General features: G+C 35.7%; 1 protein-coding gene across 1 annotated transcript in view; it reads left to right on the top strand.

Annotated features, from left to right (window-relative positions):
• Positions 1-26786, top strand: part of ZFPM2 (zinc finger protein, FOG family member 2) — a 304640-nt gene that overhangs the window by 46503 nt on the left and 231351 nt on the right. The window contains exon 2 of the mRNA XM_071553049.1: positions 13270-13428. Coding sequence (XP_071409150.1) covers positions 13270-13428 — 159 coding nt within the window. The remainder of the gene's footprint in view (positions 1-13269; positions 13429-26786) is intronic.

Below are 26786 nucleotides of genomic sequence, written 5' to 3'. Positions count from 1 at the left end.
GTATGAAGAGTATCAGTGCAATTTTTTCACTAGTTCAATACCAGTAGAATACCAGCAGACAGAAGAAATGCAAATGTAGTGTAAAACTTAAGGGAAGATGTAGGGAAGATACTGTCTAATATACAGTCAAACCTTCAAGGACCCAAGTGCAGGCAGTGTGGATTACAGTCATGGATCCATTGGAACTATTGCCACAGTGCTAGAAATGGTCTGTGTCTAATGAAAATAGCCCTAGAGTACTTATTCTTGATTTGGTAGTTTTGGAGGAATTCAAGGCTATTCTTCTTGTGTTTGTTACCTCTAAGTCTACTTGATGGTGCAGTTGTTAGTGCTAGTACACTACAGAGGACGCTATTGATTCTGGCTCCTGTTGAGATAGTACTAAAAGATGTGCAACCATCTCCTAATATTAATACTAAATCACAGAATGCTCAAGGTTTGAAGAGACCTGTAGACATTGTCTTGTCCATCTGCCTGTTCAGACAGGGTCACCTCAGATCAGAGATGTGTTAACAGCTGTGTCAAGAGATTTTAGAAAAAGGGCAATTATTTACTGGAAAAATACTTTGGCAAATATGATTTTTTTTTCATTAGGGGTAACTACATTTGGCAAGAAATCTGTTAGGGAAAAGAGTTTCAGTTTATTTTCATGAATTAGTTCTTTAGTCATATTTTGACATTATTTCTTGATAAACCAATAGCAGTATTACATAATTGTCACTGCTTTTATTCACTTCATAAAATGACACAGTTTGATAGTAGCTACAAATGATTTGTGTGTGTGGCTCAGCTTCGCGAACGAAGATTTGGGAAGGGCTGTCCCCACGTGGGTGTGCCCTTCCAGCCTGCGCAGTGGATTTTAGGTGAGGCTCAGCGTGCGCAGAACTGGCCCCACCATTTAAGTCAAGAATGAAAAGTAGGACTAGGACTTATAAAATGGCATTCTGATCCTTTTTTTTTTTTTTTACAATATTTAGCTCCACAGGAAGTTTTCAAAAGTGTATGTTTTGTCAGTTAAGATATTTTTAAATACTTATGAGCCAATTTCCTTTCAAAATCAATATTTCTGTTTTAGCTTCTTAGTTTTCTTTTTTGTCAGCTTTAGCAATTTAGGATATTTCAGAGTATTCTGCAAGTTTTGTGAAATAGAATGCTGCAAAGAGATGCAGCTGTATTGGTAGCTGGACTTCGAAAAGCTTCTTTGAAGAATGGAGTTTTTAGTTGTAGGGTGAAACTGACACTTCTGAGAAGGTGCAGGTGTTTACTCCTTAAGTGAGAGAAACAAATACCTCTTCTAGATTTCATTCCTAACGGGAAAAAGCTTGGTTGAATGAAAACGTAAAGCAGTCAAGGATATTTTGATAATCAAATTGTAATAATAATAGAGCCAGTAAGCTTTTCAAGTTTACTGAGAGGACTCAGCCTGGAATAAGATCGCCTCATTTAAGTTTGGCATGTAGAACAAGATATGAGGAAGGTTGACAGTGTATGTGAAAAATATTTTCAGAACTCCTATTTTCAATGAAAAAGAAAGAGGGGATGGATTACCAACTCATCAATGCCAAAACATCCAGTGGCCTAATTTGTAGGAACTGTATTATTCCGTAAGTTGGTTCAGCAAAACAACAATCATGATAAGAGGAGAGGAGAATGAATTCTTGTTTTGATTTCATGCTTATTGCTTTGAGATTTGCATAGCCTCATAATAACACTTACCAGCCATCTGGTTTCCCGAGAAATAAAACTTATTTTTTCTAACTGAAAAGTCTAGGACATAACATGCACCATTTAAAAGCTCATTGTCTGGAAATGACATAATGACTTTGTGTTTTCAAATTATTAATTAGTGATTAACTCAGAAATCCAGCAGGTTATGCCATCTCTAGGAGACATACAGTGTATTTTGTGCAACCTCGCAATTCCTATCAGTGAGGAATCAAATTAAAGTAGCAAAAAGGTGTGCAGGGATATTAAAGAACTCAAAAACATTGCAACATGCAATTCTAGTTTATTTTAAAAGATGTGGTCTGCTTCTTTCTTTTTTAGGGTTTATATACATGAATGTATAGAGATATATAACTGTAAATGACCTATAAATGTTATTTTTTGATAAATGCTCTCATATATGTGATCTAGACTATAGTGTCATATTACATATTCCTGAGATGTAATGAGGAAAGCCAGAGTTTTTTTGTGGTATCTTTAGCTGTATATGTTGGTGAAGCACAGGTTAGTAGTCCATTATATTTTCAATTAACACGATAAATGCTGTGATACTGTTACTCTTTGAAGAATCTTAAAAAAAACTAGTGGACAAAATGCATTTCACCCTTATGGTGCATCAATGTAAACTACACCAGCTGTTACTGTAACTAATCATAACGGACAGTCTAGTGGGCAAAATGAGATCTAAATATCCACAGAAAAGAAACTGTGCATTAATATTTCTTTGGAGTGGGTACTCAGGTTGTGATTGTTCTAAATGGGAGAGACTCTGCTAATGCCCAATTTTTGGCTTGTTGTGGCTAAATACTACATTTTATTCCACATGACCTTTTTTTAGATTATTTGGTTTTTTGTTAAAAATTCACACTATTATCTTATGATCTGATCCAAAAATTTAGTTCTAATTTGAGACCCTTCAGTTTTGTCCTGCATATCAGTGAACTCCTATTATGGATTTAAAAATAATAAATCCCATATTTACAGTTCAAAGCTCTAACATTCTGAGTGTAGCCTCAGCCAGTTTGTTGATAATGCAAAACTGGAAGGAATGATTGATTCACCTGAAGGTTGTGCTGCTATTCAGTGAGACCTGGACAGGCTGGAGAGTTGGACAGAGAGAAATCTAAACTTTTCAACCTCTTTTGCTGTTACTTTAGAAGTGCCAGTCACTTTAAGCAGGTGTTTTTTTCCATGTATGTCTGTTACATCACGTGCTAGGTTTTAAAGTTTTTGCTTTAACTGTGTCATTGTGTTGTGAATGAATTTAGGTGTTTTGACCTTTTACTGTGATTAACCCAAACTGAAACTGAATTCTGCATACAATCTCTGTACCTTTGATCATGTCATTAGAAATTGAATTTGGACTGACTTTCCGAGGCTCACTTTCTGCAGTGTTCTCTGTTTCACTTGTGTTAGAAAGATGAAGTGGGGGTGAGGGGGAAAGAAGTAGTAAACTGAAGAGAAATAGTAACCTGGGAGAGAAGTCATGAGTTCACTGCTGTTTTCTGGACCTGAAGAGTCCAGATTCCTTTCTTCTGCTTTTTTGCTTTAATTGCATGATGATGTACAGAGATGAGAGACTAGTTTGCATCTGACAAAATGCAGCTAAAAACAAAAGATGAACAGGAATAATCTGCAGCTACATATAAACTTAGGAAATATTAAATAAACAGAAGCGAAAAGACCCCTTAAATTTCCATAGCAGTATAGTGTGTCTGCTGTGTGAGAAAAATGTATTTTGTCTTGAAACTAGGGATGTAAAATTACAGTGAGTAATGAGTATGTATTCCTCTGATCCCTTAATGTACTTGATGTGAGGTTCCTCTTTCATCGTAGCTAAGATGCTGGCCATTAAATACACTGCAGCAGCATCATTAGTGGCTTCAAAGTGCTCCTACTTGCATCACATTTTTCCCTCCAGCAGGTGAGTACAGTGATCAGCAAACACCAGTATGTGTCACTCACTACTCATGTGATTGCAAGTGAAATCCTGCGTTTGGAGTAAGGGCAGCGCTGGAGTTGGAAGGAGAATGAACTTTCGCTGCCTTCATGGCTCTGAAAAGCTTTCAGCTCTAAGCATCACTTTGCCATGTGTAAGATAAAATTCGTCCTATTTGCAGTATAGTGTTTGAAACTGCTTTGCTATAGCAGTACATGGTGAGGGAGATGGGCTGTAGAGAGAGGTGTCCTGAGTCTCAGAGATCTCGAATGATGAGGTTGGGACATGCAAAGAAACTTCTCTTACTTACCAGTATCACAGTTTGTTGTGACTGGAGGAAAGGTTTCACTGAAAATTTCTGGATCATGAATCTGCAGAGGGTTTCCCTGGACTGTTTTGAACAGCAAACCGTAGATATTATATGACAGGTGTTGACTGGTTGGTGTAGCTGTGTCTCTTCTCTATTCTCATAAGTCGAGTTAAAAAAAACCCCAAACCCTACAGTAATAAAGTGAAGGCAGTCTGAGTATTTTCCTAAAATCGCAGCTTTTGTTTTTATAACCTTTGTTGCAGGATGCAAGACAAAGGATTTTTCTTTATTAGAAAGGTTAATATCAAAACTCAGAATAATGTAGAAACCAATATGAACATGTTAAAAAACTGTTCAAAATATTTTTTTTGTTTTATACACTTGTAGAGATTTAAAAATTAGTAACACTTCTCACAGGCATCTGAACCATCAATTATTTGCATTTTTATTATATAAATACATATAATTTTAGGGAAGGACAAAGAATTAAGAAGCCATCTTCTTACACAAATGATGCTTTCTTTGCTAGTTTTTATAAGCCTGTAAGTTTAAACATTAACATCATACGTAGCTAAAACAATCCGTTGAAACTGCATAATATTTGCATCGATGCTCGCTGTATATCATGGGGCAAATTATATTGTCAGTATTTCAAATTAGATTTCCGGTAGTTTCAAAAATTTTTTGTAAAAGTTAGCAGGTAGGAATCATGCAGAAATAAATTACGGGTTTAAAAACCTGAAATCAGATCGTAATTGAGGGGAAAATTCTTCAAGGATAGCATTTCTGTGTAAGGAAACAGGAGATTTTCCTTATTTACTCCATCCAAAACTAAGAAAACTACTGATAAATCATTGTTGCAAAATTATTCGTAATGTAGAAAGTTATCTAAAAGTATCACAAATACATCTCTTGAGAGCTTTATGTCCAAGGTCCTGGTTTTCTCGTAGGCTTTAGTTAAAAATTCCGTTCGGAGAGGTTGGTGCACTGTGTTGCTGCTGTGATTTTAGTAGGATGTTGAGTCATCTCTGTTCTAGTCCTTCTCCTCTTGTATCACCAGAAATACACAGAACAACATCTGCTGTGGAGCACCTGCTGTGAAGCTGTTATGAGTGTAGGTAGAATTAAGACATGTGTTGGCATGAGCCCCTACTTGAAAACTGAGGTCTGATACTTAATTGCAAAGGTCTAGCAGTTCATGTTCTGCATACTATTTTTTGAAATTAATGCCTCCCTGAACATTTTCCAATGGTCATATTTTTATCATTTCACCTTTTATTGTTTGGAAATATTCTGGTCTTGGCTCTAAGAGCAGACTGACCATAGGCACTGTCAATTTTGTTGTGGCCTCTTGGATAGTGGTAAGAGAAAACAAGGCGAGGGGATAAAAGAAAGTGAAGTTCCAAATTACTGGAACACTTAAAGGTCTTTGAAAAGTTTTTATACAAGCACAGTTAATGCTGTCATGCACCGAAGTGCTAAAAGACCTAGCAGTGAAGAATATTAATCTACTTTATTAAAATCAAAGTGTTCATATTTTTTTCTGTAAAGATATAATTTGAATAAAATTTGACCCTTTCTACAATAGTGTGTGGATCGAATTGATCCTACTATTGAAATTCTCTAATATCTTTCTTGTATTACCATTTCAAAACTCAATTTAAATATTCACAGAGGTCTTTTTAATAAACTTAAAAAAATTCAGGTAATTTCCTTCAACTTTCTTGATTGAAGGAAGGCAGTAGGTACAGATATAAAAAAGATGTACAGCTACGAGCAAAACCTGAAATCAATTATATATAAGAAATAACATAACACATGGAAAGAAATTAATCAAAAGGAAAAATTTCTGCTATATGATTTTCTTGGTCTGCTACCTGCAGGCAAGGAACGTAAATGAAAAAAAATCAGCATTCTTCTTACAGATAAGGGGAAAATTAATAAAAATGTTTCCTTCCTACCAGATCCCCTGATGCAACTTACGTTAAAAGTGAGTGGCTGCAGGAAGAACTTATTTTTTTTCCCCTACAGAAATATAGTTTTGTGCTGTATTCTTTTTTTTTTTTAAGCTAAATTATATCAGGTTGGTGTAGATTTATAGTGTCCAAAGAGCATTTCTGTTCCATTCTTTCTATTAGGTTCATCACTGAACCATGGTCATAAATTTTCTCCCAATTTGAAACTGAGAAATGGTTCAGTCTGCTTGGATGCCACAATGAAGACATAAGAAGTTGCTCACAAATTGAAGCAATCTGGACAAAACCTAGGAAGTTCAGCCAATTTGCATAACAGACTGGAGAGGTTCAGTGTGCACAGGCAGCATCGTGTCTCTTGAGTAATGATCAAAATGGAATAGGAATGACAGAAATATCTTAGTTAAGCTAACTGGAAAACTCAATGGACTGATGAGGGAAGCTTTTCAATAAAAGTGGGAGTGGTTTGTTTGACAAATATTGACCTTAAGAAGTTATTGAAGCGTTTTTTCTAAACTGATTTCTGAGTTGCACTTCAGTCACCTACTACCAGCAGCTTAATTTTAAAGCTTTTCCTGCAGTGGTCAGTTTGTCAAGATTAGGTATTGCCACTCAATGTCTATCATAAGAATATTTAGGCTCCTCTATTGGCCTTTTTCTCTCTGTTCTCATGGAATTATGTGATAAATGATTTTAATTTCTGACAAGGAGGAAGGGAGAGAATATTTTTTTAAGATTGAAATTGACTATTTGGATCACTATTAACTAAAAGCCATGAGAGGGAAGTAGCGTGGACAGTCATTGTGTCAGATTGTTGAGGGAGGAACTAGTTCAATAGGAAAATTCCTATTACCATTTTCCTTTATAATCATCTATGATGTTAGCTGCAGACTTGTGTGCTTCCATTTCTCTGATTTATCTAGATACTTCTAGTTGGAGGTTCTCCTTCTCAGGAGACTATGGATCGTTATCTCCATGATCAGACCTGACTGTATCTGCCAGCCCTTGTCCTTGACAGAAATCAAAATTTTATTCTAATTGCTACAGCATATATTCATCTCCTTTGCTGTATCATTCCATGTCTTCATCCTGGTTGAATGTACAGGGTCTGAAATACCTGAGCCTGGATATTTAAAAAAAATTTTACAAAACCCAAGAAAGCCAGATTCCCAACAAAGAACTTGAAAGTATATTTTTTGTAGTGTCTCAAAAATATTTCTTCCTCAGAAGAAGAAGCTATATTGTTTCTATTGGGGTTGTTCACATCTCTGTTAAACTTGTCTCCAGGCTGTTGTAAAAGCATAGTGATTGGGGATAACTACTCCTTTATGTTAGCTGGAAGGGAGGAGGAGTCACTCTGAAGTCTTGTATGCAAAATTTCACAAGAGGAAGAGAACTCTGAAGTACTGTATGGTGTCTTCACCCCCACTGCCATATTTAAAATTAAATAAATTGAACCCTCTCTTGTATTTTTAGTATTCCTGACTGAATTTTTAGGAAAAAAGTTCCCTACAGTGTGAATTAATAGAAAGTGTTTGTCAGCTCTTTTTCTTATGTAATTGTTTGTACTTGAAATAAAATGTTTGTGTAGAAACAGGAGACAATTGGATCAGTTTTTCTGAAGCTTTTCCCTCTGTAATCAGTGAACATCATATACCTAGGTCTTACCATGAACAAGGATAATCTGTGTGGGGCAGTATGTTTTCTTAGGAAATACTGAATGAATCCCACAGAACATGCAAAATGTCTGATGTAGATCCGAGGAATTTCAGGCCTCCGATTTATCAGAGCTGTTGCTATTTAATGCTACTACTACTAATTATACTCATTAACCTCTCCCCAGCCACTCACTGTCAAGTATTGTAGGCTTTCTGAAGCATTCTTAATTTGCTAAGAGCACTGATTTATGTTGCTGCTCTGGGAATGTAGAAGAATATTGGTAGGTTAGAGGAAACTAACCACTTCACATTTTCATGAGATAATTATTTCAATGATACATTCCTACCATAGCATACGTGCCTTTTAAGTGCAAAACACTGGACAGGAAAGCATATAAGCACGTGCTTAATTTGAGCATGTGTTTAAGTGGTTTCATTAGGGAGAAGTCTGATGAATTTGACTATGAGAAATTATTACAGAACTTACTCAGTTTTATGTTATTGAATTTCAATTATTTCATTACAGTTATAGTACCATAAAACTGGACTTAAGCATTGATGTATTGGGATTAATGTGCTCAAGGGGTCTGATGCTCAAATTTGTGTTCAGAGAAGTGTTTATTGCAGCAAAGGAGTCTGTTGTTAAATGAATGTAAATCCTTTTTTGGTGGTTCATTCTCACACTTTTGCCGGCTATTAAAATTCTTACAGTGTTTGGTTTGCATTGTGTTGCTAGAGTGACCTGTCTTTTCAAGTGCTGAGGAGGGATCTCTTACTCACTGTGTAAAGATTGCCACTTAGCTAACTATGTATGCTCGAATCCATATGTCTGCATTTTTATGACAGCATATGATGTTTCAGGAAAATGTATTTATTTGTTTATTTATTTTGTGTTTAATACATTAATAGTGCTAAAAAATACATCCTCAAGTGTGTGTAAATCTGGTAGAAATTAGGGAGCTCGGTTCAGTTTTCTCCAAACTCTGCTGGCAAGCGGCCTCAATCAGAAGTAATTTTCTCCATGAAGGCACATGCAGCTCACTCGTCAGCCACTCCTCAGTAGATACTGTTATTTGTATCAAATTATATGTGGTGGTTTTTGGAAGTGGAGTACTGTGTCCACTAAACCATACAGATTTCTGCCACATTGACTCCTTCATTGCTGTCACTAATTGTACTGGTTTTTACTGTCTCTTGTTTTTCTATGCTATTTGCAAAAAGATTTGAGATTTGTGTTTATATCAATTAACATTCATGAATTGTAGTAAGTACCAAGTGATTTAGTAAACTAATCAACCCCTCAAAATCTTCTGTTGTGTACAAGTATTTGCTTGTTTTATAAATAAAACATGTTTTTTTCAGGACTTCATGCAAAATACAGAATGAATCAATGGGGACTTAATTTGCCTTCAGTACCCCCACTTAAGATTGGAAATTGAGTTTTTACCTAGTGTGATTGGGAATTCTTAACTGTTTATCACGGATCTCGCTAATCTGAAGCATTTCAGAATTACCTCTCCTTAGATTACATCACGTGCTTTTACAAACTGCTCACTGGAGAAGAATTGCTGAAATGAGAAGACAAACATCTAAGCTATCTCTGCAATTAACTATTTGTCTAAATTCTTAAACTACTTAAGTTTGAAATCTTACTGTTTTAATTATTAAAGAATGTAATCATACCTCACTGAGATCACTGTGACACTCAGATGGATTTCAATACTAGAATTTTTTGGATTTGCGTTGCTATGTTATCATGGCTGTTGGTTGTAAAGTCACACTCAGTCGCAGTTATTGAAAAGGATTTTGCATCACAACAGGATAGAACCTTAACTCCAGTCCAGTTGAAATAATAACAGACATAGTACATTTTTGTGCCATAGGTACTTAATAACATGATTAGTACAAGTAATGGGTGTAATACTATTAAATTAAATCAACAATTTAAAAGAAATGCAGAAAGTACAGTATCGTACTAAAGTAACTAAATAACCTGTATTTGGACTGTTGAAGGTAACATAATAACATAATAACAACTGGGAAAAAAACACTATCAGAGAGAACAGTTGAAAGAAACAATTGTTTTTAATGACTTACTTAGTTTTTGTTTAAATGACTCTCTATTTTTAAGTACTTTAAATGGAGGAAGAAGTTGCATAGCTTTTGTGCAGGTTGTTCCCTGGATAGAGGATCTAGTAAACTTTGAAACCCTACCAATAGTTTTGAACCAGATTAATTTATAGGTTCTAGTTGACTTCAATTACTGATACCAGTAAGAGGTTTTTCAAAGCATGCAACCAAATTAGACAAACATAAGCCTGCATAGTTTATTTTTTTATATTTGTCAAAAATATGTAGTTCCATGTAATCTTTAATTTGAGATTCTGAAAGTTTATTTTTATGTATTGTCTGCTTCTGTACAAGTAATTAAATGAACTAGTCAAGAATAGAGAACTTAATCTATTTATACTTCCTTGTAAGTGGCTTTGGATTTTACTATTTCCTTCAACCCACTGTATGTTTGAGTGATAAAAAAATGGCCATTGAAATTAGGCATTAATTTTGAGTTCCCATGAAACTAGTAATTGAGAAATACTTAATTTTGATCTTACTTGTGTGGGCTGGTCTTAGTCATGGTGATCAATGTTTTACTCTTTGGTTAGTTATCAGTTTATAGCTCTGGGAGTGAGGTGAATGTATTTGAACATTTTAAAAATAAGAGACAACTCAACATAGAGAATTTGTCCCAAGGATCAAGTTCTAGATAGGTAACTTAGACAAGGCAGCAGCTGCCTGAAACCTAGAAAAATAATTTATACCCAGATCCTTCAGTTTCAACAAAAGTCATGGTGGCATTTGAGCCACAGCATCTCATGTCAGCCCCTGAGATGAACTGTTATGTTCTGATATGTGCCCATGTGCACTTGGATGAACATACCTGGGTTTTGTGTTTAGGCTGGCATGTGCAAGGCAAAGCCCAAAGTAGGTACATGCATACCTCTGGTCTCCTTTCGGTGTGACAGCATTTATGTTTGTGTTTACAAATGCCTGGACAAGTAACTTCAGGAAATACTACATACCTGTTCATACATAGGATGTATCTGCATTAGTTTTAGTCAAAATTTTTTTTAGTCTGAGATTCATTTAAAAAAATGAAGTCCCAACCCACAAAATAACAGTAGTTTGAACCACGTATGTGGATTTGCCATGTACGTTTTATTTCTTCTACCTGCTTGGACAGAGTGTCAATGGAAATCATAAGGTGTGTTTTCGTGACTGCTGCAAATGAAAGCATATCAACTGCATTTCTGTTCTGTTCCTTATTTACATATGGTGATGATTAGCTTTGCTAATTGCTTGCTGGTGACCTGATCAAACAAACTGGTTTAAGATCTAGAAATAGACCTAAATGTCATGTACACATGCCAGTTGGATTACTCGCAGGTAAATTGATGTATTCTGTATGGCATATTGAAAAAGTCAAATGGCAAGGAACCAGTCATGCAGCAGGAAATTGAGTTTCACTGAAAAGTTGGCTGAAGTTTAAATTTTTTCCCAAAATTTAAAATAATTGAAAAATTTATTAAAGGCAAATAGCTGCATTTGAAACTATGCAAAATATGGTATTTTACTATCTGTATGTGTGGCAAAAATTTACATTTCACTAAGACAGCATATTTATTGTTTCATTGTGTTTTTCTTTCCTAGTTTATTTATCCAGGTGTTACTATGAGAACACACCAAAAAATGACTCTGCAGTCAATGACATGTATTAATAATATTACCAAATCTGAACAGCATTTCTGATAATTTGTGCAGAACCCCTTATGCTTTAATTTCTGCAATGCACCTGGACATATGTGAGGTGCCCGGGCTGCCCATGTTCAGCTGCAGTGCACTGCTCCAGTGCCTGCTCGTGCTTTGTTCTCTGTTCCGTACAGTGCCATAGCCACTCTTCATTCCCTGTGCATATGCAGTTGCTGGATTTTTTCCCAGCATGGCTGGAAGGTGCAATTAACAGTAATGGATACTTTGAAGTAAGAACCTTTATTTCCTCAGCCATAATAACAACCTCTTATTTTAGGAGCTATATTGTTGAATGACAGCTAGTGTTGGCGAGTGTGTGACCACAAAAGGTGGTTCATTTGGTCAGATTCTCAGCTGGCATAGAGTCATATTTCCATGAAAGATAGTAAGCTACATTAATTTATGGAATCCCAGCTGGGAATCTCAATCAATTTCAATAAAAACTAACCATCATACTCCTCTGAAGCAAGAATTGCACAGCCTAACCTAAAGTGAATTTTGCTGTTTTAATAAATGTAGGTAGTCACTGGTTTGTAATAAATTACATAAAATTAGAGTGTAGTCAATATTTGATTTCTTTAAAAATGTATTCCTTCCTTTTCATCGAACACAACAGAATCATTTATATATTGTATCTCAGCATGATAGATTATATAGGAATAGTGTATTTAATACTGTAAAACTATCATATAAATACAAATCACATTTTTTTCATTAACTAGCTCGCTTTCATTTTGAAGAAAAAATACTCAGTCAATTATAAATGAGACTGTGCTTTCATTGGAGAGTGAAATATGTAATTTTTTTCAAGCCTCAACCATGTATAATGAAATCTCTCTTTTGAAATCCAGTCTTAAGATGGATTTTGAAGGATACTGACATTTAATAAAATCTTAGTTAAATTAAAATATGTTCAATTATTTCAAATCTCTTTTTAAATCTAGGGTAAAATTCTATACCCTGTACATGAGATGTTTTTAGCAAATAGTTACTATTAACCAGTGATTCTGAAGTGTGTGTATACAAGAAAGAAGGAATTTTAATTTCTGAGTACATTTCAATCAGTAATCTGGGTGTCATACATCTGTCTGGCACTGGCTTTTCGAGAGGATCTGTAACAATAGTGTGTCTAGGTAACTAGGAGAAAAATCAGAGACCTCAGGCTGCCCTTTCAGATTCAAACTCATTCCCTGCTTCTGTAACTGGTTTATGTTTCTGTAGCCCTCAGCTGGTAGTTTACTGCATTTGTTTGCCCTCTGTGAAATGAACGGAGAGTCTGTTGAAACCTGTCCATTGGCCGAGAGTCTGCTAATGAGTCTGACAAATAAATGATCACAGATACCATCAGGGGCTGGTTGACGCAAAATAACAAAATAAACTGAAGTTTGTACTCTCAATACCTTTGTAGGAATTAATTGTTGTCAGTACTTTAATTTGATTAACAAAGCCTGTAAAGGGAACATTTTAAGTACTGCAATTCAGCATCAAAACAATCACTAACAACCAGAGTAGGCTCTTCACTGTTTATGTGGTTTTACAAATATAGCTTTGATTTCTGCTGTTAAAATTGTTTGTGTTTAATACTAGAGCCCAATGAATAATGAAAAATGCCTATGTACAAGTATTATTAATACATATTATTAATGACACTTTACATATTCTGATTTGAAGTCATCAGGAAAAGTCACTTTCAATTTCAATTTCCATAAAGTATTATTTGTCCAATTCTAATAAATCCTGAACACAGCTGTGGAAGGAAAAACTAGCTAAAGATCTCCAGTTATAAGTTCACTAAAGGTTTATTTTACATTGTCGTGTTAGATGGTTTTGCCACAGTGTTCCTGATTCTTTTTAAAGGGCCCCTTGAAGATGCCACTGAGGATGAAGAAGAAGAGTGCCTGTCTGAGGAAAATGATACTATCTCGAAAGAAGACTTTCCATTGGAGGAAAGCTTTTCTGCAGAGTTTGAGCCTGAAAATCTGAGCTGTGAAGAAGTGGAATACTTTTGTAATAAAGGTAATGATTGTAGCCAACCTTTTGAGAGAATACTGGCTAAATTGGGTCCAGTTGGTCAAAAAGATTTTTTTTATTTAAAATGTGCAAAGAGCTCTATTAATACAGTACTTTAAAAATAGGGAAGAGAGTCACCCATGGGGTTAAGTCTGGTAAGATGTAAATATTTAGGTGGGTTGAAAGAAACTTTATTTAGAGATGTGAATTGTCTTGGCTTTAATATTTTCCTCCAAGTGTTATTTTCTCCATATTTAACTGTAGAGAACAGGCCTCAGAAGTCAATTATCAGCAGATCCAAAGCTAGCAATGCAGCATGTCTGTTCATAGCATAGGAATAGTGCTCTGCCTAGGAAAACAGATTGTGTCTGTAGATTCTAGGATTAAAATAGAGCTTATTATAGAACGTATTATGTATGATAGAAAACCAGTGATTTGTGAAAGGATAACTTTTGAAGTTGCCGATACCTTCCTGGTGCATTTGTTACTTGCAAATTATTGAAGATAGACGTATTTTAGCATAAGCCTCACCAATTCATTCTTACACAGTGTTTCAGTCTGCAAAGTTGTGCTGCTTCCCATTCAGCTGACAGAAAAAGCTCCCTATTGTGTACTGGTATTTAGAACATTGAATTAACCTTCTTCCTGTCAGATTTCCACTCGATTACTTTATTGTTTATTTTCTGCAGGAAAGGATGCCTATCAAATAGCTGGAGTTGTGATGGTGGTGTTCTTCTTTTAGTCCACTAACCCCTCAGGCATTGGGATATTGATGATTTCTCTGTCTTTTTCTTCTTTCCCAGATATTGACATGTGTTTTTTCATGATAGCTTGATATGCTTATGGTTTTGTATTATTGTCATCTATGTTGGACAGAGTTGAATAAATCCATTGGAAGAGTCAAGTGTTCTGACTGCATAATATTGCTGCTTCCTACAGTCTTCAGTCATCAGTGGGGAAAGCATCACAGTGTGTCCTTCTATAGCTTACATACTTTTGATGTAATAATTTACGTTTGCACTACAGGTTTTTGATACTTAGTAAGTCATCCTAAGAAATCAAAACAGTCTAGTCAATAGTTTAGAGTTCAGCTGCTACAAATCTTACTGTGAGGAGAAAACAGATTATAATTAGAAATGCTTTACCAAGAGAAAGAATTTAGTAGTTTTAACTGATACTACGATTACTTTGTGTTCCCTTATTTGCATGCCTTTCAGACACCATTTTCCTTAGCTGGAAAAAAATACTGGTCCTGTTATTGGCATTACTAAAAAAATTTTTAAACCACCATGTGCATAATTGTTATACTGGCGTCTCATGAATTCCATCTGTCAGCAGTGGAAGACTATGCACCACTGTCAGTTCATACCATGTCAGTTTGATTTACTTACCTCACTGTACTGCTTACTGCATTTCCAAGGCCCACCAGTGGAAAATACCAAGGTTTTGGGTGAAATCAAGAAAAATTTGTGATTTTTTTTTTTAGCAATCAATGTTGCAAATTCATAGTCAATTTCAATTTATCTTGGATCATCCTTTTAATAAAAGCATCTTTCAGGGAAAGCATTGAATCCAGGCCATTGTATTAAAGAAGATCAGGAGTCAAATATGAATACATTTAAATCTGAATCTTAACTATCATATGTTTTATTAAGGACATCTGCTGATTCTTCAAGCTGAATGCCTTCTGATGTCCCAGCAGTTCTTTTCTTACTGTGCTCTAGTTATAACAGAATCTTAAGCTTCTCCAGTGCAACTGCTACAGAAGAAAAGTTGAAAAGAATCAAGTGGCACATAAAACCCCTAATCTACCTCCAGCTGAGGCAGTGTGACAGTCCCACTTTGAAGCAAGTTTGGAATGTCTCTGAAAAAGGATGGAATGGGAGAGACTAGAGATTTACTGGTTTTTATTAATGTCTCATCTTCTGTTGAATGTCCTGATTCTTCAGGGTCACATCTTAAGTGTCATGACTATGGCCACCTTTGTTTTCCATTAAAGGTTCTAGAAAGTAAAGATATTTCCTTGGATATAAATATTACCTGTCCTACCTCCCTATTTCCCTCTCCTGGGATTTCTTCCTTGCTGACCCAGATGAAGACAACAAATGAGTAGTCGGGCTTCCTGCAAGAATCAAGAGGCATAGGGAAGAAGTGGCACAGCTGTTGGGGAGAAGCTTTATCCATCATTGTTTGTGAGGCTTCATCTGTGGTATGCTTTCTGTACTTACCCAGCTACATAAATTCAAGTATCACCTTAAACCATAGGTTTTTAACTATCCAGACTAGGCACTGAAGGCAAAAGTTTACTGAACTCAGAACTCATTCAGAGGAATGAAAGTAGAGTATGCACAGGTTCTCAACTTGATAACGTTGGCTTATTGACTGAGGAGTTTTTCTTATCAAACTATGCCTGATTGTATTATAAGCAAAGAGCAGTCTCCTACTGTCTAAATTGCAAACAGCTAACCTTTATAAAGCCATACTTGTCATTCCTACCTTATTAATTTGGGATTGTGAGATAGATTGAGCAGAATAGTTGCCAGAATAAGAAGGTGGAGGCGAAAGCCTTGGCAAAGTGTGAAGCAAACTAATCACATTGATTGAGCTACATGTCATTTTACAACTTTCCAGTTTTCAAAATTTTGAGTTTTGACTGTTACTTTTCCATTCTGCTTTTGCTCATTAATGGCTTTTGCAAGAAGAAATCCGGAAAATTCCTCATCTCCCACACTTCTGCAACACCACAAATCCACAATTAACTTTGCTGCATATGAATAATTATTACTGTGTAGTCTTCTTTACTCTCCAGTGTGAAGAAGTGAACAGTGTTTAAGCATGTAAATATTCAAAGCTAAAATGGGAATTACCAGCCTACTGTATGTTAGGGATTGTTTTAAGCTTCCAACTTGATATTTTTTTTAACTTTCTGGATGAAGAAGAGCCTCATAATAGAGATGGCAATTAAGTTTGATTTGTTTGCAATTTTCACATTGAGATTAAGGGAAAGGAAATATTTTGGAAATAGCAATAATAATATCAACATAGTCATAGTGTTCTTCTACTACAAAGCTGCTCTGGTCTTTATCTTTGAAGTAGAAACAAAAATTTGGTAGGAGGCCTTGGGATAGTGTATTATATTTTTTCAGTTTGAAAACAGACTTCTAAAATTGCTTTTTATGCTTAGTTACTACCAATTGATGTACTGCTGATAAAGAGAATATCTGATGATGCTATCCACACAAAACCTGTATTAGCCTGGAATCTTCCTTACTGATTTTTTTTTTATTTTATTTTAATGTTCAGATAGTGAATATCTGGAATGAGTCTGTATCAGATTAAGATTAATTCAGATTAAATTCGGATGTGGAAGATTAAATGCCGTTATTTAAACATTCTGAATAAGGAGAAAGTAGCCTGTCTTCCATGCAGAAAAGTGATAGACTAGATGGCTGAAAGCCTACTTTGGAAGCTAGGAGATAGTACATTCAGATTAGATTTTGTCTATTATAGTCTGGATTAAGAAAATGAGGTAATGGTAACAGTGACAAGAGAAGAAGTGAGCTGGAGGCATGATAAGGCTAATAATTGCAGAAGTGCAGAGAGGAGGGGACACGGTGGCAAAAGAATGCAAAGGCCAAGTTGAAGGTGATGGGATGAAATGCAAAGTGTTGACTCAAGTTCATTTGGGGTGTGAAGTAGTTTGTCTTTGGTTTTGTAGTCACTGATTGCTGTCATCCTGCCTAGATACGCTCAGAAAAAAACCCAAAACCATTCTAGTCTGTTACTTAGAAAGTTGTCATACTCGTGGTGGCGACATCTTTTTCTCTCTGTAAAGAGCAAGAAGAATAGGAGTCTTGACTACTTATTAGGGATGGGAACTGGCTAAACAAATTGTAGTTCCTTGTGAGCTTTCTAGCAGAATTGTTCAATAAGGGAATAACTTTCACATGAAAAGTTATCTTGAGCAATGAGAGAGATCACTTGAGATATAGTAGTTAAAAAGCTGTGTTAAGGAAAGAGGCAAGAGAAGAAAATGTAGAAGGTCTGTAATCAAGAGAGAAAATGGGAGACTGTTGCCAGGAGAAAGAGGCAAATGAAGGAATGTAAATATTTGATAATTAGAGAGAGTAGGTCCATTTCTTGCTGCCGTGCTTCCTAGGAGAGTTTTTTCTAATTCTCCACTTCTTTGATTGCAGCACGGCTGTTACTCTTGTTCCTTATGTTGTAGGCTTTGCATGGGTACTTCATCACAGGGCAGCATCAGCACCAGCCCTCAGCAGAAGGAGATTCAGTGGCCTTAACACTATTGGTGGTAAAATGGAATGCAAATGTCTTCTGCTTCCCAATGCTAACTGTTGCTTCAGTTGGTGACCCAGGAGGATATGGGGGATACGTGAGATAGGATGGTGACTGTTTCATGATGCAATGCTTTTAGGATCTATAGCATGAATTCCTAGGTATGCCTGTAGTGGTGTATGTATAGCCAGTTGTTTTGTAGTTGCAGTTCTTGATACCTTGGTTATTTTTATGAGTGAAGAGGGAGATGAGGGGAATCCAACACATCTGAAACTCATATACAGTTCTAAAGCAGCAAGAAAATAACTCTGGGAATTTATGGTCTTCATATTTAGTGTATACCTGCTTCTGTATTCTCCTTGTATTCTGCTTGAGCACAAGGGGATGAGCTCAGAACCTGTACCAAGTTTTCATGTACAGTATTTTGTCACTAGCCTGCCAAAGCAGCTTAGGACTGGAATTTTTTATGTTAAGCCATGTGACCTGATTGTGCAGCCAGGCTTGAGATTCAGAGAAACAGCTGCAGTGTGATTCCTCATATAAGAAAGAATATACAAAGCTAAGTTCATCTGTGTATTAATCTTTCCCTTCATACTTCATGTGCAAAGCTATCATGCTACCATCTATAATACCAGCCAAACTCTTAACACCCTGAAAATGATTTCTGTGTGTCCCTTTTTCCTCTGGAGTATGACTTTGTGTCTGTGTGTATGCCTGTGTGCATCTGTGTTAATATTCTTTGCTTCTTTCATGTTAACATGTAATAACTAACAATGTGGTTGCTATTTTCTGTTTTGGGATGAAAAAGTAGATTTATTCCTTCTTTTCTTGCTTGATTTTTTTAATCAGAAACCTTTTAATCAATGATGTTTCTTTCCTTTTCAGTAATGGATTTCACGAAAAATTTCTACCTCTTTTGCTATAGGAAATGGAGGTAGGATCAGCACAAGGCAGCTGTACTATAATCACTCTGAGCTCAATAAGGAGATCTTTACAGGCAACTTTGTTCTTATTTCTTAACGGGATTAAGAAGCTCAGCTCTTTAAATTCTTGCATATAACACTGACATTTCCAGGGTGTGTTTGGACCAAGGAGTTCAAAGAGAAGGAATAAAAAAGAAAAGCCAATATGACTTTGTTTTTTACCTTGCTGCAGGAGCTGTTTGTGCAAATCGCCTATAAGCTTATTGACCTGAATCTTTGACTCCTTGTTTTCTCTGGATTTGGCTGGAGTGTAGACACTGATAGAGCACTGATAGAGGTGATTGCACAGCCCTCGGCTTTGCTTGGCACCAGCCACCCTCCCTCCCTGCGCCTGACATTATCTTTCCCTGGCAATACTTCCCTTCTCCTGGAGCTCATATTCCTTTAAATTTTTAAATTTATTTTAATTCATTGTATTTTCTTCATGTAGACTTTCTGACTAAATGAAGGATACATTAATTCTTTTTGGTAATGAGACAGAAGAGGGCATGTATGTGTGATAATATATTTTCGTCTCCTAGGATAACTGGAATATACATAAGAACTCACAATGCTATTCCATCCAAAAACACAATACTTACTAAGCTCATAACTGACTTATGTGCATGTTTGGGACACTGTTCCCCAGAGTGAGGGTTCTCATATGTTTATCTGTATCCTATTTAGCTGAAACAGCTGAATTCTGTGCATCTTCCATACTGTTTGTCAGATGCTGAATATGGACAAAGAAAGGAACAGCCTTTGAATGGTGCTCAGTCAGAATTAGCTGGGATCCTAGCAGGGTGAAAGGGAGACCTCTTTCTTATGAACATCAGCATTTGCCTTGTGCTTTCTCTCTCATGCTTTTTCATTCTGTCTTATTACTGGAGCTCAGAGGACAACCTGTCCTCTTGCTGGAAGGGAAAGGAGATGTCTGAAAAAGTTGGAGGGATTTTTTTTTCACCATTCTCTAGAGAGCCTTGAAAGGCTTCTAGATGAACAAGTACAAGATTGTCTGTTTTACACTCTTTTTCATTTACTGCTAACCATATATGTAAACCACTCAGGCCATATTTTAAGGCCAACTAAAACCCATGTCAACATTAATATCAGCTTTAGTTGGATGAAAATTTGACCTAAGATAAACAAGCAAACATTTTCTTTTTTTTTTTTTTACTTATTAGATATGTGAAATAATTGGTCATCAAGCAGAAAATGGTATTTCAGAAGAAAATTAGACAGCTATATTTCAAGAAATAAATGCATAGATCCAAATAGAAAACATTATTTTAACTGTACAGAATTAAAAAGTGAAACACTTAAACAGCTTACTCAACTTTAAGCAGTTTATCAAAGCAACTCCAGCCTTTTCAGTCAGCACATTTTGAGAACAATGAAATTCTGAATTCTATCACAGCTAGGGATAGAATTCACAAAGGATTATTTGGTTACAACAAGTAGTGTAATGTCCCTTTTCTAGAAAGTCACAAAACTTGAACTTGGATTGACTTAAATTTGAGCTCAAATTTGACAGAATATGAATTGCAAATTAATAAGAGTAATCGTCTTTAAAATATGAAATACACAAATGACAAATTCCACCAGATATTCTTAGATCCTGTGTACTGTACATATTTTTCTAATTTTATTTATAATGAAGGTCCATTTTACCTTTTTTTTTTTTTTGGTATGATTTGGTGTCCTTGACACAAAAATTCTGAATACGTTTGAAGACTTGTCAGACATTGCTGAAAAAATTCTTGCCAACTCATGTCCAAAAAGCAGATTTGCTCACAGGTTGTATATTATATGGATGAGTGTGAGTATATTTACATCAATTTAACATTCAAAGGATCAGTAAGAGTAAATTACACAAATTCCACAGTTTGACATCATTGGATAAATTTTGATAAGACAAATATTATTGCTAGATAGACTCTACTGCTGGATAGAGAAGAAGAAGCATTTCTTTATGACTGCTAAGTCTTCCTTGGGTTTAACTCACAGAAGTCTAGACTAGTTCTGAAACCACGTATAATACAACATGTATGTGGAAACATACCTATATTGATAGGGATCCACTGAATTTGATATTGAGGCATCTGAAGTGTCGATTATTTCAAATAAAAGCATCCAATTTTTTACAAGTTAAATTAAAATTTCATTGTGTAGCAACAAATACCTATTGCTTCGTTATGTAGTAGTGTGTGGAAATCACATGAAAACTGGATTTGTATATGGTAATGATTTCAACTGCACATTATAAAATGAAGTTTCCTAGGTTGGATGAAAAATTTCATAAGAGATGACTATTTCTGATGTAGGAAAGGACCAGAATTGTTATGTAAGCAAGTTGAAATATGACCTTGCCAGATGAGTCTTCAAACTTAGAGTTTAAACTTGTTAGAGTTTCTTGGAAGTAATCTCTCTGTTTCACTGCAGGGTGTTTTAGAATCTCATGGGTTGTTGATTTCTGTTGAAATAATTTTTGAAGCAGTCTTTGTTTGTAGCATGTAAATATCCTTTAAAGTGTGCTTCTGCTGCTTTTGTAATCAAGTGCTTAGAGCTATGGAGCTTAGAGCTATACTCGAGTATATCTGATAGAGTTCTTCTATTTGACGATTTAATGGAGAAAGATTGAAAACATACAAGACTTATTTTTTGTTTTTCTTTAAATTGAAAAAAACTCTTGGGTAGCCAGTATATCTGAAAGATAGTAATTTGTAGCACTGATATCACTAGAGTTGCTCCCTAAAAATGAGGAGATTTTAATATATGATTTTTCTCTCTTTCCCTCTCCCCCTCTCTCTCTCTCTCTCTCTCTCTATCTGTCTATCTATCTATCTGAAGCTAATTAATAAAAAGTCTAGAATACAATTTAGAGAACATTTTCACTGTTCTGCAGGAAATAAATTTGAATTGAATACATTGATCCTTGTCTTGCAAGAACTTCAAAAGCAAACAGTGGCGATAATGAGAACATATCAAACATTTAGAGAAGGAGGAAGGCCAGGCTCAGTCTAGATGAACATGCTGCACAGCAGTGTCTTATCCTAGGAGAAAAGTGCTGTAGCTGAAATGCTTAGAAATAATTGACACTGCTTTTTAACATGATCACTATGGTGAAATGTAATGTGTCAAGGTGTCATTTTGTTAAACAAAGTGATGATTTTTAATAGGAACCAAAACAGTTTTGTACCACTATTGTGGAGAGCTGATAGCTTGCAGTTATGTAGGTCCTCACTGACACATGGATATTCATAGATCAGTTCTAAAAGTTAGGGTAAGAGACAGTGAATTATTTCTGACATTTGCTGAATAAATAATTCTGAGACTGCTTAGGGCAACTGGAAACATACAGTTATTTCAAATGAAGTTTATCCCAGGAGAAATTATGATTGTTAATCAGCATGACAGAAAACAATAATTGCTTGCAAAGAAGCAAAGTATTGAGGTGATTAATATAATCTGAAATAAAATGCAGTAGATTAACTTGTACAAGAGCTAGGTTTTTTCAGGTATGTTAGCAAATCAATCATCAGGGCCGGAATTTTGCTCATACTTCCTGGAGTAGAGTGTCTCAGTTGATTTTTAAGGGTTTCACTGAAATTTTTTCTGATATACATGAGATGAAGTGGTAACAGTCTAGTAGTGATAGCACCAGATTTCTCCCTCTGTCTAACTGTCTTCCTGTCTCTCTGTCCTTGCAAGTCTTGTAGGGCTGGACCTGCTGTAATTGTTTACTTTGTCGTAACACCACTTGCCAAATATAGTGAAGTGTAGAAACATTCCACCCAATTTTTTTAGTATCTTTATAATTGCAGATCTATTACCATACCAAGAGCTTGCTTCAAGAATTTTTTTGCATTATTTTATACCCAAAATGTTTTATATCTGCTGAAAACTTGTATTGCCATTACAACTAAAGTTAAATGTATGCATAGAATTCTTTAAAAGACGTAATCTACAAGAAGGATAGTTAAGGCCTGCTACAAGTCCTTTGTATTCTTAAAAATAGGGTGTGCTGTTAGAAAGTCAGTTACGTTGAATGAATTGTATGTCGTTTGTTTCAAAGTTACTGAGTATGGTTTCTGAAGAGAGGTTCCTGGCAATAATTCTGTTTACAGTTTTTTCCTTGGGATTCAAGAGCAGGATTATCAATGTATGTAAGCTGTGTTACTGGTTGCAGACACTGGGATTAAGTGAATAACAAAGGACAATTTTTGACTGCTGATACATAGTTTCTGAAGCTCTGGCATCTAGTGCGTATGTATAATCTCAGAATCCTTCTTTGGTTGGATCTAGAATTACTGCCACTGTAGACTGTGGCAGAAAGGAGAGGGCCTCTACCCCATGTCCCCAGAAAGCCTGCCCCTTCACGGCCAGTTGCACTGGCCTGTTAGCACGCATAAGGTTATGTTCTTCCCAGCTGAAACTCTACAGGGAGTGACTCCCCAAGTCTGTGCTTTGTGTCTGTTTTCTTTTTTGTCAGTACAGAATACTATGGGCTTTGCAACAATTTATTTCTGAATTGATTTATTATAACTGGGAAGTGATGTTTCACTCTGAACAGCTGTTTGAGGATATTAACAATTTGAGTTTACATTTATGCTGCCAGGAAGAAGAAACACAAATGGAATTTCAAACTTTTGATGTTCTCTAATAGAAGCTGCTGTCTTATGTTTGTGACTGGTACAGTCCGTCACCCAAAGCTATTTTGTCTGATGATAAAACCATGAGTGTATGAAGCTTGCAGATTTTTCATCTCTTTTATGACCTTATCTTTTGTGAGTGGCTTCTGTGAAGGTATCCTAACTATAGGAAGCACCTGGCAAACATATATGATATCTGTGCTGTGATAAGCAGTTGTGAACAAGAAAATAGATCTGTCAGTTCTGAACTGTTCATTGTCAAAAATACTTTGTTGATTTAGCTGATTGCAAAATACATTACAGAGTGCCTAACATCTGCTATAACATTCGTAGTTAAGAAAGTTCAATAGTTATATTGTACGAGACTTCCTGGAAGAGCATAATACTGATAGGAACAACATGGATTAAAACAGCAGGGTTGAGTAGAACTGCTAACCCATGTGCTTCTTTAAAATACTGCAACTACTCGTGGTACGAGCTGATTAAGTACAAATTGGGAAGTCTTTAATTTGCTAAAAAGATTAAAGTGAAATTACTTGTTAATATTCAAGTCTCTCTTTTCCTACATGACAGTGTTGTCAGAGATGTTGGAGTTCTCCCTCCCATGTTTCTGATAATATGTCTCTTTTACAGTCTGCAAATTTCCTGACCAACTTTATCACCTTGAATTACAGTGAATTGTCTATTGGAAAAAACACCAGGGTATTAAAAACCACGTTAAAAAATGGAACTGTTTTTGAAGAGCAACAGAAACAGTCAATGCTGGTAAGAGATAGCAAGGTCAAAATGAAAATTCTATCCACATTACAGTATTGAAGTTGTTTGAATAAGACTTCTTTCCTCGTAGTTAAGCAGTATTTTGTGTATTCAGCACTTCAGCATAAGTCAGAGATTTGTTTCACCCAACTTTAGCTAACTAAAGATAGTTTCCTAGTCTAAGCTGTGTGTTTAAGAGGATGATTCATTTCAGCTCGCTCAGACACCAAGAGGGGTCTCATATCTCAGGCATCCTAGAATAGGATGAGTCACTCAGGAGGTTTCTTTCTTCCCTGTCTATAGAAGCATCTACATAAGTAGTCTGGACTAGCATAACTTTCAGGCATCTAAGTTCAGGGGTGATGAGTTCTGCCCAAAGTTTAACTTAATACCAAATACAGAGAAGGAGCTAAAATTCCAGTAGCCTTACTTGACTCATGACTAAACATACCCTGTGGCATTATATAACCTTGCTCATAAGAGTATTTTTTCATGCAGTGATGTTCTTTTAAAGGACAGAATTCACTTAGCAATCTTTTTTGCTACAAGGTAAAACTTAAACAGCAGGTTTTGCTTCATTTTAGAGGATTTATCATTGCTGATACTTCTATACCACTCTTTGGTGTTGATGATACAAAGCTCCTTCTTCTTTAACTTAAAATGTAATTGAGCAGCAAAGTCAAGAAAAAATACAGGAAAAACGAAACAATGGGATTTAAAAGGAGTCAACAGGTTAGTAGCAAAGTGGATAGTATATATAAGTCACAAAACACTTGATTCAATTGGGAAGAAAGAAAGAATTAATTTCCTGGATCCAATTAAATGTCTACACCTGTAAATTGAAGAAAAATGTAATCAGTTCTAAAATAAATTTAAAAAAATATTCTTACTGAGATTGAAAAGTAGTCAGTGACTGAACAAAAAGAGTAAACAATGGAAAGAAAATAAATTCTGTAAAGAAATAAACTCCTTTGTGCAAAAGAAATGTTAGCTGCTAAAATATCATTAAGTGGAAAGAGAAGAAAAAAATCTTGGGGGATGTGGTTTGTTATCGACTCTTCTGCTAAGCCTCCTTTTGGCTTTTTAAAGTTGCAGTGTCTCCAACACCAAATGGATTGTCTTAGTGGCCCATTTCTGACCTTGATGCTCCGCTGACCTGCAGTAGACTTCACAGTATCACAGAATATGCCAAGTTGGAAGGGACGTGCTAGGATCATCAAGTCCAACTCCTGGCCCTGCACAGGACCATCCCCAAGAGTCACACCATGTGCATGAGAGTATCATCCTAACACCACTTGAACTGTGTCAGATTTAGGGCTGTGACCACTTCCCTGGGGAGGCTGTTCTAGTGCCCAGCCACTCTTTTTTTAATATCCAACCTAAACCTCCCCTGACACAACTTCAGGTCATTCCTTCTGGTCCCGTCACTGGTCACCACAGAGAAGAGATCAATGTCTGCCCCTCTTCTTCCTCTCATGAAGATTCTGAAATCCACCGTAATGTGCCATTTGTTGGTTTTAGAAGCAGACTGGAGTGGTAGTGGGGAACAGGAGAAATCAGTGTGGTGGTATTTCAGGTGTCTAATGCATGCACTTGGCAGCTGTAACTAATAGAAAATATCAATGAAAATAATTAAGAATCCTTCTAGGTGCAAACCAAAGTTTTCCTTAATGTAAATTCTACACAGTTTATGTACTCTATTTCCACAAGACATGCATTAATTCATGAAAACTTCATTATGAGAAACACATAACATCATACTTCATGAAACACCGAAGAAGCAAGTTAATGAAAAGTTAAGTCATCTGCTAACATACATTTTGAGATCTTTCATCTCCCAAATACTTAATTACTGATTGGTATAATTTGTGTACCTTAGCTGTAGTTCTTTCCTTTTGCTTTTCAGCCCTGCCTTTCACATAACTTTCTCCTCCTTTAATTCTAATAGTTTAATTTGATATTTTGATTGGATGCATTGATTGGAAGAATGGTCAAATTTGCAGGTTGACACCAGGATGGCATATATTATTATCTGGAAAGACTTTTAATATTTTGGAGCTAAAATTTTCTATGCATGGTCTCTATCTAAAGGAATTATTATGTTTTAATTTTGTTGGTGTTCTGATTAAGTCCATGCAACTCTATTACTTACAGTGGAAGAAACACATCTTTAGTATAAAAATTCTATGTAAAGAACATTTTAAAATCCTTCTATAGTGATTGTACAGCTTGAGTTAGAAAACAAAAATTGCCCATGCTGGGAAGCACTTTGCAACGTTTTCGAGGAAACTGGAGTTTATCTTACTGAGTTTGAACTTCGGAAAATTTCCCCTTGTGTCTCTCCAATAAATTTGTTGCAGCTTTAAGTAGCTATGAAGGTAGAAAGAGGAAGGTAAAAATACCTGGTAGGTTCTTCAGTCCACCCAAAGAAAGCAGATCTCTGTTTGATTACCACAGAGTAACTGTAAAAATGCTAATTCAAAATAGGCTTGTTCATTAATAACAAGTAATTGCTGCTTAGCAAAAACTTGATAGCTTTTTCAGCACATGAGTATTTAGGACTGTCTTCTGAAAGGTAACTTCATGTTGAACTGAAGCATGTGAACTTCAAATGCCTGGGCACAGTTATACTGTGTGTTTAAAACAAATTATACTAGATATTTGTGTTGTATTCAAATTTTACTTTAGACACTAAAAA

Source organism: Pithys albifrons, chromosome 4 (genome assembly GCF_047495875.1).
Source record: "Pithys albifrons albifrons isolate INPA30051 chromosome 4, PitAlb_v1, whole genome shotgun sequence".
NCBI classification, from domain to species: Eukaryota; Metazoa; Chordata; class Aves; order Passeriformes; family Thamnophilidae; genus Pithys; species Pithys albifrons.
Note: the sequence above shows the minus strand (reverse complement) of the source record. Positions and strands in the feature narration are given on the sequence as shown.